This window comes from Physcomitrium patens, chromosome 3, assembly GCF_059467195.1.
Source record: "Physcomitrium patens ecotype Gransden chromosome 3, ASM5946719v1, whole genome shotgun sequence".
Classification (NCBI taxonomy): domain Eukaryota; kingdom Viridiplantae; phylum Streptophyta; class Bryopsida; order Funariales; family Funariaceae; genus Physcomitrium; species Physcomitrium patens.
In genome coordinates this window covers 10531687-10545445 of record NC_143412.1, presented here as the reverse complement: position 1 = coordinate 10545445, position 13759 = coordinate 10531687, and the positions used below count along the sequence as shown (strand labels likewise).

Genomic DNA, 13759 nt, shown 5'->3' with positions numbered 1-13759 from the left:
TACCAATGCTTTTGGCAAGTGTTCTGTGCAGGGATAACTCAAAGCTCACTTCACAGTTTGTGTCGTGTGAGTTGTGTGAAGAGTGTTGTGACGAAATAGGGCATCGCTGCTTTGCTACAGCAGCAGCCCCAGGCTTTGGTGCCACTCGGGTTTCCGCAATCTACAGATCGCTTGAACGATACATCCAACTCTTCCTAAGTCGCGTGGCTAACAGACTGACTGACAGCATTCGTGGTTGCAGAAGCATGTGATGTCAAGATGTTGCCCCTGGGATTCTTTGGATTAAACAAGTCGCTGTACAAGCCTCCTCAACATTGCGACTAGTTAGACATAAACACGACTACCTTGTCGCTACTGAAAAGAACCAAGTGCTACCTAGGCCACCGGCCAATTAATCTAGTTGGGCCTGGAGACCAAGAACCCGCAGATCTGGACCTGCTTCTTGCTGTCGAAGCCCAAGACGCGGACCCAGCAGCTGGGGAACTGCGACTTGCACTCCTGGATCTCCCTCAGCACCTGCGAAGAGTCGGTGCACCCGAACATGGGCAGCTTCCACATGGTCCAGTAGCGCCCATCGTAGTAACCCGAGGAACCCGCGCCGGAGAAGTTGGTGCGGCTCACGGATCCAACCTGACCCAACACACCAATGCGCCACACATTAGCAAGACTCTCCGTGTTGTTAACTCACTCTTCTCCGAAACACGAGCTGCCGAGTTTGTGCTGAGGGCATGGGGATAATTTTTATCATGGCAGAGTCAATCTAGGGAAGAGCCCATGCTCGATGATCTATTGTAAAGAATAGACCTTGCACATGGCGGGTAAGTAGAGCATGCACTTACAGTGTCGAATTCGATGCAGGGAATCAGGTTCTGCTGGATCATGTAGTCCACCTGCTTGGCGATCTGGTCATCGGTCAAAGGGGGCAAGTACGAGAAGGTCTCGAACTTGGGCTGCCCGATCGGGTTCCACACCTACACATGTGCCGATTTTCCGATCAAGAGAAAGTTTAGATTACAATCCCTCATCTTTTCCACCCACAAACATTAGAAACAGCACTGTTGTGCAGTTATAACCCCGATTGAGCATACAATCAGAGGTGGAGACCGAAGATAAACACAAGCTCAGGATGAGATTGGTATACCTGCATGCATTGCACGCGGCTGCCATTCTGGACGGAGCTCAACTTCTGGGTCTTGCCAGAGAACAAGGTCGCCGACTTCAGACCAGAGAAGGCCTTCACAGAGGAGGATTCAGAGGGGGCACCCACACAGGACGAGGCTCCACCCAAGGCAACTGGGGCCACAACCGTCGATGCCACTGCAGACGCCATTGCTACGGACTCCCTAAACTTGGAGAGCGCACTGGAGAGCACGAGCGAGAGCCGATGGGCAGGCACTGCGTGCAATGGATATCACTAAGATAACGTCGAGCGGAAACTGAAGTGATTATGTACCGCAAGGGAATGCGGAGACATGGTTCGGAAGCATGCCTCCGGACCATCCTCCTATCTTTCCGATTCCTTCGTGAGCCTTCCTCACCACAATTCAGAATTATCCTGGTCATGTCCCTTTTTTTCTGCTTTTTTGTGGCAGAGAACTCATTGACCAGAAAACGGACTCTCGGAGATGATAAGTCCCACAGTGGATCCCAACAGCTCGCCTCGTCTTGTCAGAAAAAGCACCCCCGAACTTAGGAGACTAGTGTTTTGTCCACAGAACTGATTTATTGAACTTTTCCATTTAGCTGGTTTAGTTAATGAAATATAGACGCTCTGTTTTTGCTTGAATCCTTCTTCTTTTTTTTTCTTTTTTTTTTTTTTTTTTTTCCTGTCATTGCCCTCACACCGTCACCCTGTTGAGAAACACGCCCCTGAGCGGTTCTTAGTTGAGATCCTTCTGGGAACACCCTTTTGCCTTGTTTCATTGATTGGCTTTGTTTTATTTATTCACGTTTTTGCGTTAGGCAATCCCATATTGGTGTGTGATCTTGTATTGGCACTGATTATGTGATCACATTATAGCTCCTACATTTCGGTGGTAGAGTTGCATTTGAGGAGCTTTGTTTCAGTGTGGGTTGGATTATCAACCACAAGTATTGAATCCCATTTTTATTTTTATTTTTCTTTATTTTAATGAGTTCAAAGACAGGTAAGAATAAGTATAAACCTGAAGAGTTGACGTCAACTGTCAGATACAAATAGACAAAAAATAAATAAATAAATAAAGAAGAAGGGTGCAAGTGAGATTTGATTATTGAATCTTAGTATATGTGAACTAAAAAATAAATTAAAAAAAACCTAGTAATTTCTCTAGAAGTATAAACGCATTTGTCTATGACCTTTATATGAAAAGCATTGAGTTTCTAAATAGTAATGATTTTTTCTTCTTTTTTAAGAAAATAGTAATGATTTTTAAGAAAATTTTATGGACCAGTTTTCTTTTTAACAATAAATCAGTTTTAAGATCGTGTTGAATTTTTATTTTATGAAATAATCTTAAGAGAAGAAAATGAAGACTTCAAAATATGTATTGACAATCAAATTAAAATTATTTAAAAAATTTATTATCTAATTGTAAAGTAATATTTTAGTTTTATATGTATCTTACAAGATATGAATTATTTGATGATAAAACAAGATTAATATACTTCCTCAAAAAGAAACACTTTACTTCTGAAATTCCGAAAAAATAATTATAGAATTTGAATGGTCAAAATAAATCAAACAGGTACTAATTTTCTTTTTTAAGCCAATTGATGAAAAAAAAATGAATTTTGTTAATCAAAGTAGTCCTAATTGTATCTATACAGTATGGTTATTGTATTAAAAAAAATGATAATAATTTACTCCAATTTCGTTCAAAAATGAAATATTCATTGTAATCCAAAGTTGGTATACAAAATATATTGTTAACAACCTACTTGTATAATAAATGTGTAAGTAAATATGTTGCTATGATAAAGTCTACAAACAAGTGTTTTTGTTACAATATCTTATAGAAATTGTAATGAAAATTTTAAAAATATATATATATTTCTAAACCAATTATAATGAAATCATAACTAGCAATCTTTTATTAATTTTTTATGGGAATTATTTTGAATAAACACAAAATTTAGGAGTTCAATATAGACAAAAAAAACCAAAGGATTCATCTAGTTATAATTTGTATTTCTATCTTTTTACTATTTTATAAAGTTATGAATTTTCTTTTTTCATAAATTGTGCTTTTGATAATTTTTACTTTTCGTCTTAATAATAGAAGAATGTTAAATAGACCCATTTTTTTACAAAATTAACCTACCCGTGATGAAGAATATGATAATCATGATGAATGTGGTTGGTTCTTATTGGTATCTGATCCAATACTGGAAAAATAAATCTAGAGATATTTATTTATTTATTTATTTTCTCCATCATGTGTGTTTATTTTATTTTGTATTATTAATATATAAAAAATAATAAATTGTTTAAAATTTGATTACATTGTGTACTGTTATGCATCATTAACATTCTTCAGATGTTACTTCTAAGCCTAATCAAAGGCTTCTTCCGCATTTCTGAAAAAAGTTATAAAATTCTAAAAAAAACATGTTGGAAAAAACCAAATATAATAACTCAAATTATGAATAGAACCTAAATGAAAAAATAAAATAAACTAAAAAGAATCAGCATGATGCTTGGTTCAATTTTTTCTTATAATTATATTTATAAATAAATGTTAATCACGTACCTTCCCTTGAGTGAAAATGATGTCAAATACTAAATGTGGAAATAATTAATAAGAACTCAGCAGGGCAGAATCAAATCATGGGCATTGGGAACCTGTCCCCGTCCCAGTCACTCATAGCGAGCATCTGGGATAGGGAACGGCAGCGAGCGGGGATGGGAACAAGCAGAGGGTGTGGAACGAGCAGCATTCATGACGCCGTCGTTGACCCCACCCATCCGCCACCACCCATTTGTCATTCATCTACAATATATCATCCATCCAAGTCCTCACTCACTGTGTTTGGGACTATCTCGATTTGCTTCTCTTCGATCCTTCAACTTTGCTGTCAAATGAGAAATCAGTTCCGCTCCTGCAGTTAGCAAATCTGTGAAGCGACCCTCGTAGTTGCGAAATTCTTGTTTTATTGAGTAAGAGAAAACTGACTTTGGAGGTAATTGGGTTGAGCTATGAAGGAAGAGGATTTGGAGGAGGAGGAGGATTTGGAGAGAGCAGCATATCGTGTGAGCAGGGCCGTGGAGGCGATGAAGAAGGAGCTGCAGTTGCCTTCGTCGATCGTGATGCCGATCCTGTTGAAGCTGATCGAGGTTTGTAGAATCTCAATTTGTGGGGCTCGTGGATGGGTGGGTGAAGGTTGTCAGAGGAGGGGGAATGGGGGACAATGCGGGCTTGGGTGTAGATCGATTGTGTCTTTTGCTGTTATTTCATGCTTTTTGTGGAATTAACATACACTGCTGCAGGCTTATGACGGGAAATGGGAGCACATTGAGGCTGACGGGTATCGGCTACTAGCGGACATGATTTTCCAGCAGCAGGAAGCAGTGGTGCGTTTTGCTTACATTGTTGTTGATGTTGTTGTTGTTAATGGTGAGATTGTGTCGGTATTTTGTGTCGATCGTCTGATGTTCTTCCTTCAGTATTTGACTGGATTGTGAGGACAATTTTTGAAGGCTCCATTAGTGATGTCATGGATTAGGAGAAGGAGCAGAATCCAGGCTGCTCGCGTGGTAGAAAGGACGCGATTCCCAAGGAGAACAAGAAAAAGAGGGAGGAGACGAAGAAGAAGAAGGGCCCGGCGGTTCGCGTGATGTCCTCGAAGTTGGAGCCCGCACATTTCCCAAGCGGCGACAGTGACCACGAGGCCGACGATCCATTAAACTCTCACGAACACTTCCGCCGATGCAGACGTGGATCATCAGACACAAGTGATCAAGTTGGGAAACGGAAAGCTTCGATTGTCCTGTTTTCTGGGCCTGGAAAACTAGCTCGGGAGGCTTCAACATCTAGAGTACCGGTAATGCGGAACGCCACGGAGATTGCAAAATTTCCAGCAAATTTGGCATGAGTTCTATTCAACTTGTTGCATTGTCTACTTTTCTCTTTCTTCCGCATTGAAAATTTCGTGATACATTCGTGAGCCAGGAAATCGGAATTTGCAAAAAAAGAGAGGTTGAATTATGATTAGTCGACGAAGATGTTTAATGCGCAGTGCCAAGACCCTCAGAGTGGAGGATTGCGACGATTGATCAAACAATCTGTGCGTCAAGTGATTGTTGAGAACAAGCAGACCCAGACCGAGGCGGATTGTTTCCAAGTGATCACAAAAGCAGACAGGGCTCAGCCCACTCCGACTGCAAACCTGAATACTCCGAATGCGGTACCTAAAAAATCAGGTCTAACAGGGGGCACGTTAGAGAAGCCCCGCTCTTCACGAATCCTTCGCTTCGATGCTTCAAAGATAAAATTGGAACCGCAATCACCAGTGCTGCACAGAAGCACCAAGATGGTGGATCGTGACAATCTCGAGGAGTATCGGTCGATGATTCCCGTGACAAGCGAACCACAATGCTTAAATCCTGAACCCCTGCAGTCGGTAGTCCCAACCTCGAACTTACTTCTAGCTCTTCCGGCGTTTCAAACTCCAGTGGAGAGATTCAAACAATCTAAGACCGAAGAGATGGAGTCTAAGCCGTTAATCCTGGCGCTTCTGCCCACACAGTCGGGAGTGGAAGACTCCCAACCAATCGAGCGAGTGCGGTTGAAGGAAAACCCTGAGACTCAACATGCGGAGCCAGTGCGTTCGTATGATTCCTCATCTTTGGAACTGAAAGATGAGCACAATGTGGTGCCATTGAACGAGACAACCCAGGTTCTGGAGACTGCTACGCTTACAAATTCGATGGTGAAAGTCGAGGTGGAATTGAACTTTTCCAGCAAAGCTGCCGATAACCCAACTAATGTTCTCTCGGCGAAGAATGGCCTGCCTCAAGGCGCCCGCAGGGCTTGTGGGCAGTCTTCTACCGGTATGCTTCTCACATTGTTTTTTTCAATATAAACGCACTCCAGTTGTGATCAGCACCATAAAATCTCAAAGAGTGCATCATAAGCTGGAATCCCTCAAGTTTCCATCTGATGGTTTCAGCAGTTGTTTTGTTTCAGAAATTGGCCGCGATACACCTCACCGTGGCGGGCGTGACGTTAGAAATTGTTCGAAAACATGTGAAAAGTCTGAAGCAAAGGTAGCAGAGGTTAAACAGCACAACCGCCGGCCAACCTTCATGAAGAATGAAGCTATACGAAAAGCAGGTGGAGGGGCCAAGAAAAACTACGGCTCAGCGGCCATGTCCAACTTGAAAGCGAAGCCTGTAGAATTATCCCACCTTGCAGTGGCGGAAGAGCAACGAGTGAAATCTTCGGGAAGCTCTGGCTCGGGGGTTTGTGGGTCGGATAAGGGACGCAAGAGAATGTTGATCAGTAAAGATTTGCTCGAGTTGGATGGGCATCCTCCAAATGGGGCAGCAGCAAGGAAGCCCGACCATCGCCACGATCGTTACGATATCTCCCGAGGGAAGGAAAGAGTCCCCATCTCGCTTAGCGCTCTCGGTGCGGAGGACTTGCCGGAGGAATTCTTCTACACGAAGAGCAGCGTGGTGTTCCAAAGTGCGCATGTGGGTATATCCATGGCGAGGATCGGGGAGGACGATAGGTGCAGTGGCTGTGTGGGCAACTGTCTCGACAAGCTCACTCCCTGCGAGTGCGCGAGGCTGACTGACGGAGAGTTCGCGTACACAGTGGAAGGGCTTCTGTATCCCCACTTTCTGAAGCAAGAGCTGGATCGGAAGAGGAACTTGAGCTTTCTGTCGTTCTGCCTGCCAGGGACTTGTCCTGTCGAGAGAACGGGCGACGAGCCTTGCAAAGGCCACACTCAACGACGCTTCATCAAGGAGTGTTGGGAGAAATGTGGGTGCAAACAGCTTTGCGGGAACCGGATCGTGCAACGAGGCATCACCGCGAGACTGCAGGTGAAGTGTGGGTCATCACCACGCTGCGAGATGGTTTTGCTTTCATGTGAGTCGCGTATGCATCTGTTTTGTGTTTTTGTGCTGCAAGATGCCAGTCGAGCTTGAATCGGGGATGGGTCAGGTCTTCTGGACTGGCGGAAAAGGCTGGGGTGTGCGAGCATTGGATTATCTACCGGCTGGCACGTTTGTATGCGAGTACGTGGGAGAAATACTGACCAACACAGAGATGTGGTTTCGCAACAACGAGAGCCACCGATCAGCCAAACATCACTTCTCCCTGAATCTGGACGCGGATTGGTGCTCCGAACGATACCTCAAGGATGAGGAAGCTCTTTGTTTGGATGGTACTTGCTATGGGAATGTCGCCCGTTTCATCAACCATGGGTAAGCTCCATCCACGCTAAAGGAGGTGATATGGTGATGTATCCACCTTTTCAGATTTCAATGGAATCCTCCGACGCACTTGGAGAGCCACATATGAAAAGTTTCCAAAGTTTGTTGAAGTCATATTTCATTTCCGAATAGAGTGCCAGAAACTTCTTGCAAAATGGTTTCCAATAAGTCCTAATAAATCCATCACGAAGGAAAGAACTGCTCGTAAATTGTTTTCAGTAGCGAGTACCTTTCCAGATGCCGTTCAGCTGATCACCTCCCAAATCAGGAAAAGGTCGTCATCGCTACGTTTAATGGTGTAAGGTCGTGAAAGCACTACGACTTAAAATAAATTCCGTGTGGGTTGCGCAGATGCTTCGATACCAACCTACTTGAAGTTCCTGTTGAGATTGAGAGCCCAGACCATCACTACTATCATGTACTTCTGGGTTTCTTGTGCTTCCAAGACATCCTCATGACTTGTACTAAGCATATGTATTCGAGCCCAAGAGAATGAGTCGAGTCAGATACGGTCTAGCCTTGGACTGGTCATGCGCTTTGCATGCTTTACACCACGGAGTTCTGGTTGAAAGAAAATCGATAAAAATTTACTAACCGTTAGTCCTTGATAACTAGAACAAGTCTTTCAAAACGTCCGTGCGCTAACCTGATAATGTTTCTCCACTCCATGTGTGTGCAGCTTGCATTTTTCACCAGCAAAGATGTAGCAGCAAATGAAGAGCTCATATGGGTGTGTTAATGCTCTTTGGGTTTCGTTCTCTGTAGGGGTTAGAGCTTGTGCTGTTTGTGTGCCGCCAGCAGTAGGGTTGCTAATACCTCTCCGTGTCTCAGGACTATGGGTTGGATTTCAACGACAAGGATCATCCACTTCGAGCTTTTGAATGCCTTTGTGGAAGTGACTTCTGTCGAGGGAAAAGCCTTGGAGGGAACTCTTGGCATAAGTCTTGAGCCCCAGAAAAAATTTTGAGGTTCGTCGAATCAGCCTGAGATTCTCCAACTTAAAGTTCGGTGGACTGCTAGCTGATGTTTCACATTAGAAAGAACCGTGATTGTGGGAGTCGATACTGATGATGAGAAGCTCTCACTGTGGGGTTGGCTGTTTGAAAATTGGCTGCAGATTTATGTTCATAGAAGGTGCGAGTGATTTGCAGAATTAGCTCGTATTGTGGTGGCACTTTTGATGTGTTAGAAACCATAGAAGAGTGGGGTGTAGGAAGGAGATGCCCACTTCGATGGCTTTTGCTGGAGGCTGCTATGTACAGAGTAGTCAGGCTCAATATTGGACGCAAATCCTGCCCATCAGACTCAATAGGGCTCTCTTGTTTTTTTTTCTCTTTTTCTCTTTTTTCAGGATCTACTTGTAGATGTCAATTTTGGGCGATCAACTTTGTAAATGGAACTGGAATTGTGTGACAGCTAAGAGATTCAAACTGTGTAGCACTATCATGCCTCTTCTGCTTAAGCCAACTCTCACAACGGGGAACTGTAGCTGCGGAGTTGCGCCCGCATGAGGGTGCAACGCAAAGATTTGATTGAAAAAACTAGCTCTTCACGCTTCAAACGCGATGAGTTTTGGTATAACTCCAGCAGCACAGCTGCAGTCGCAGACTTGGCATCGTGCCGTTAGAAGTATATGCATCCAGCCATCGAGGATGAAGAGGAACTCGCTGTGAAATTATGCATTACAGCATTCTAGATTAAAAGAATGACATGCATGCTTTACTACTATGTTGCTCAGGTAGAGTGCAAGGAATACATACTCAATTTGTTTCTGGTTTATAGAATCTAGTCAACTTTATTTGGTGGTATTCATCAATGAGTAAGTAGTGATGGATGACTTGCTCCTATATCCCTCCTTTGCTACAAAGGTTTTTTTTTTTTTTTTTTTTTTTTTTTTTTCCTTCCTTCCTCAGTTTTATTTAATGTCAGTTTATAAGATTTATGTCTTGATGAGGTTGTGGGATTTTGTTTCTTTATTCTCTTTTTGGGATTTGGTAATAATTTCTCCTTTTATGCAACTGACTTTGTACTTTGCATGTGACTATCTTTGCATATTTGTGCTTTATTTTTTAATCGATGAAATCTTTAAGTATTGTATGAGGTATCTTGTGCTAAAAATGAAAAAATAAGGATGGATTTGTTAGTCTTTGAAAGTCACAAAAGATAAGGCATGAGTGAGATGATAAAAGAAGCTTAGTTAATCTTCTTTTTATTATTATGCCAAGAAATAAGAAGCATTAACAAAAAAATTTTAGAAAGAAATCTTGAGTTTATTATGAAGAAGATTATTTTCCAACATTTGATATTGAATACTCAAGATTTAGCTACTAGGATGTTTTAAATCTTCCAAAAGCTATAAATAAATCTCTATTTTGCAAATAATAAAAAAAAATAAGGTTGTAGCAAAGAAGAGTAAATAAAAGTATTTGATTTCCAAAAAGGATTAGACATAGTAGTCTAAATATTTTTAGGATTTTTAAATTTTCTATTTGAATACACAAAATTACATTTAAATAGAGCTAATTTTTTTTGAAGAGTGTATTGTCAAGAAACTTTGTTAGTTCACTAATTTTTTATAATAAGAACAAAATATACTTTAAAAAGATTTTTTTGATTAAAATTAAATATAAAAAACCATAGATAATTTGCGATTGATAAGATTACTTTTCTTTTATCTTCTTGTAAGTGAATTTCAACAAAGTCAATTATTTATATATTAGAAAGACTCTTATAGAAAATACTTAAGTTATAGTTATAGAAAATGTAACAAACAATATACTTAATAGCTTAAAAGTGTAGTTCTTATGATTTAAAAAATAAATCTGGATACAATTTTTATTGCCAAAGAGATGTTGAGACTAATTTGAGTAAAGTTGATTGGCTTTACTACCATACTTTGATATCTTGTGGCATTAACAAATGGAACTTCCACATCTAATATAATCTTTTAATTATCTTCTATTAGAGTATTGACAAAGATAAAATTAAGCATCTCAAAATAATTAATTATTTGTAATATATTTATACATCAAAATAAGATGATTTTTATTAGTATTTTAAAATCTTATATTTAGAATAAAATGTGATGGTTCTTATAGGTAATTTGAACATTTCAAAATAATTAATGACCTTTCTTTTGAGCCACTAGACTTGAAAAAGATATTTTCTTATAAACACTAAGTAGTCAATATATAGAAAAATAAATAAATAAATAAACAAGATAGTCTATTTAACATATACTAATTTTAATTATCTTTATCCATAATAAAATCAAGTATTCCTAAGAATAAATTAATCTTGTCATATTAAAATTTTGGAACTTGCTTTAGATCTTGCAATATTTTTTAAAATTTACTTATAATGTATTTGAAGCCAATTTTTATAGATCCAAAGATTATTTGATATAGATACTATTTTAAAATTTACATTAAAAAAATATATTGTTAATATCTATATGATGTAACTTTTACTCCTATTGGCTTTTAATGCAATTAGTATATTGATGGTTCTTTATTTAATTACTAATATAAAAAAATTGATGTAGTCAATTTCTAAATATTATTTTTAATATCAAGTAATTACTCTTATTTTATTTTTGTTCAAATATACCATCTAATTTTAATTTTAATTTATAAATAAAATTCATTTTTTATTAGAAAAATATTTATTATATAATTTATAAAAAAATATACTAAAAATATTTAAATAAATTAAATATAAATTTGAATTTTTTTGAATTAAAAATTACTTTAGAATAGAGTTTCATACATATTTTTTTTAATAATAATAGTTTCACATAGACAATTCTATTAAATCTTAGATAATTTCATAATAATATAATTAGAATTAATTTTTTTTATGATTTATATTTTTTAATTTTAAATCTTAAAAAATAATTATTATATTGAATTAATCTAATATTAATATATTTTTAATAGCTAATAATGCCAATTATAAGTTGTTTGATCTTATTTATATATTTATTCTTTGTTCTTGTCATAGAAACACCAACACTAGTAAAGATAAGAAGAGTTAGGTAGAAATAAGTAGAAGTAAATAAATTTGATAATATCTAATATAATAGCTTTTTGAAAGCTTTATAGACATGGATTTGAATTTTTAAATATTTATAGGTAATTAATAGGTTAAAATCTTGGCCAACAAGTTGGCCACATATTACACATTTTGGTTACTTATTGTACAAGTTGGCCATGCATTACACATGTTAGAAACTTGCCTTGCTAGTTAGACATATATTTCATAAGTTAGACACATGTTAAATGACTTATTGAGCATTGCCATATAACTCATTAATTAGATAGTATACATATGGAGGCAAAAGATAGACCTTCCTCACTCTTATCAATGCCTTTCTAAGCTCAAGAATTTCAGGTCTCCTTGTATTTGGCAATAGTCATTTTAGTGTCTATCTTATATTTATTTTTTTATTTATCTACCCTTTCTTTTTGAATATCATACAAGTATATTTTTTTTGTATAGTTTTGTTATGATTCATATCCTTCATAGTTTAATAAGACTACTAATTTTTTATTCTTATTTTAGAAATGAATGAATTATCTTACTTCTTATTGTTGTATTTTAAAAATTCAAGCTATCTACTTTTAAATTAATATATTTTTTATTTTTTTAATATTATTCTTTCTTTTAATAAAATAGATTAATATTCTTTGTAGAATTTTTTATTTGATATTAGAGGTTGTGGATTACTCTCTTCTAAATTGACTTATGAATTTATTAAGATTGACTATTATAAAGAAGGAAGGAAAAAAATATATGGATGTTATATTTAATAGAATTAAAAATATATTTGCAACTATTGCAAATCTTTACAAGCTTGTCAACACTTTTAGAGAAAAAAATTTGTATGCTAATATCAATTATAGAAATATTATTCTTGTACATATGAAAGAAATCAAGAATAAAGTTCAATATCTGTACCAAAAAGTTATGATGTTGAGAGAAGTAAGAAAAACAATCTTATAAATAAATCCAAATAGTTTTGTTGCTACAAGTATGAAAGAAACAAAGATTAATATGCCAAAGAAGTTTAGTGGGACAAGATCAAAATTTTAAATACTTTTATAATAAATCATGTTCTATTTAAAGTTACATCTTTTTTAATATCTTAATGAATTTATTCAAGTTGGATTTATAAGTGCATTCATATTTAGAAGTATTTTTTTTTTAATTTTTATCTTTGATAGAAAATGATTCATAACTCTTACATAATCCAAATTTATTCTTAAAATTATTTATAACTATATTTGGAAAAAATAATTAAAAAATACTTACAAAAAAAAAAATTATCTTTACAATACGAATCACAATCAACTACCACCTTTATTGCTAAATTCCAAAGCCTTCCTTACAATGTGCATTGAAACAATAAAGCCCTTTTTGATCAATTTTAATATAAACTAAAGTATAATATTAAAGATTTATCATTAACAATATTAAAAGATAATTTATTAAAATGATTTATTGCTTAAGCTATTGCATGTAATAATTGACTCTTTAAAAGGCACCAAAAACAAAGATGTAGATAGAAAAGAACAAATCATGTCATGGAAATAACTCTTAAGTTTCTAAAAACTTACTCATCTAGATTTGAACCTATGCAAATTGATGCAACATACTTTAAACCTTTCACCAAGTAAGAAAAGATTTAATGTTGTTAAGATAGATTGTACTTATATTGTACAAAATCTAAGCATATTAATCAATATTATCCAAAGAAGCAATGCAACCATAAATTGAAAAGTAGAATATTAAATAAAGACAATATCTTAGAAAAACAAAATTCTTTAGCTACAATAAAGAGCATGCAACTTAAATCTTATAGAATATCTAATGAAGATCATATCCTCTCTTCAAAACCTTCAACTTATTTTATATTAAATATTTATTTAAAACTTAAAAATCACAAAGCCTTTATCTTATTAGATTTAAGAACTTTAGCTTTTTTTTTAAATAAAGACTTTATTAAAAGATATAATATATTCTTAGTAAAGAAAATTAAACCTATACATGTAAAAGTCATAGATGGTTGTTTATTTTTTTAAAAAACCATTATTTATGAAATTATTTGTGTAGATATAACAAAAAATGATTATAATATCTTACTAATATTTAATATTATTAGATCTTATTCTAACTTAGTCATTTTAGATTAATTGTGACTAAAAAAGTATAACCATCAAATAGATTATATTATTTTCATAGTATATTCAAGATTTTTATTAACCTAATAAAAAGTCATAGGTCTAATACAACCAAATTTTTACTTATAGGTGCAAGAGCTTTCATACATATTGA

General features: G+C 36.2%; 2 protein-coding genes across 5 annotated transcripts; one reads left to right on the top strand and one right to left on the bottom strand.

Annotated features, from left to right (window-relative positions):
* Window positions 1-248: 248 nt before the first annotated feature.
* On the bottom strand, window positions 249-1408 carry LOC112280402 (ribulose bisphosphate carboxylase small subunit, chloroplastic-like). The gene is made up of 3 exons (XM_090248726.1): window positions 1142-1408; window positions 840-971; window positions 249-630 (listed from the first exon to the last, which is right to left on the bottom strand). The coding sequence occupies exons 1-3, from the start codon at window positions 1328-1330 to the stop codon at window positions 397-399; spliced, it is 555 nt and encodes a 184-aa protein (XP_090104852.1). The 5' UTR covers window positions 1331-1408; the 3' UTR covers window positions 249-396.
* Window positions 1409-4013: 2605 nt separating this feature from the next.
* Window positions 4014-8885, top strand: LOC112279511 (uncharacterized). Of its 4 annotated transcripts, XM_024514023.3 has the most exons (10): window positions 4017-4315; window positions 4469-4552; window positions 4705-5022; window positions 5218-6031; window positions 6168-7030; window positions 7152-7414; window positions 7775-7841; window positions 8103-8153; window positions 8255-8391; window positions 8541-8885. In XM_024514023.3, exons 1-9 carry the CDS (start codon window positions 4178-4180, stop codon window positions 8369-8371), a joined length of 2715 nt encoding a protein of 904 aa, XP_024369791.1. In that variant the 5' UTR covers window positions 4017-4177; the 3' UTR covers window positions 8372-8391; window positions 8541-8885. The 4 variants fall into 4 exon arrangements, 3 of the variants coding, with proteins under 3 accessions (XP_024369791.1, XP_090104851.1, XP_024369793.1); XR_016502078.1 differs by lacking the exon at window positions 8541-8885 and having other exon boundaries at window positions 4014-4315; window positions 7775-7934; window positions 8255-8344; XM_090248725.1 differs by lacking the exon at window positions 4017-4315 and having other exon boundaries at window positions 4477-4552; window positions 4689-5022.
* Window positions 8886-13759: the final 4874 nt, after the last annotated feature.

What these genes read in the sequence shown, in the direction of transcription:
- LOC112279511 (XM_024514023.3), top strand. Translation starts at nt 4,178, where the DNA reads ATGAAGGAAGAGGATTTGGAGGAGGAGGAGGATTTGGAGAGAGCAGCA. An exon ending in TTGTGGGCAGTCTTCTACCG is followed by an intron (nt 6,032 to 6,167) that starts GTATGCTTCTCA and finishes GTTTTGTTTCAG; the next exon opens with AAATTGGCCGCGATACACCT. An exon ending in GCATCACCGCGAGACTGCAG is followed by an intron (nt 7,031 to 7,151) that starts GTGAAGTGTGGG and finishes GGGATGGGTCAG; the next exon opens with GTCTTCTGGACTGGCGGAAA.
- LOC112280402 (XM_090248726.1), bottom strand. Translation starts at nt 1,330, where the DNA reads ATGGCGTCTGCAGTGGCATCGACGGTTGTGGCCCCAGTTGCCTTGGGT. An exon ending in GCCGCGTGCAATGCATGCAG is followed by an intron (nt 972 to 1,141) that starts GTATACCAATCT and finishes GCACATGTGTAG; the next exon opens with GTGTGGAACCCGATCGGGCA. An exon ending in CCTGCATCGAATTCGACACT is followed by an intron (nt 631 to 839) that starts GTAAGTGCATGC and finishes GTGTTGGGTCAG; the next exon opens with GTTGGATCCGTGAGCCGCAC.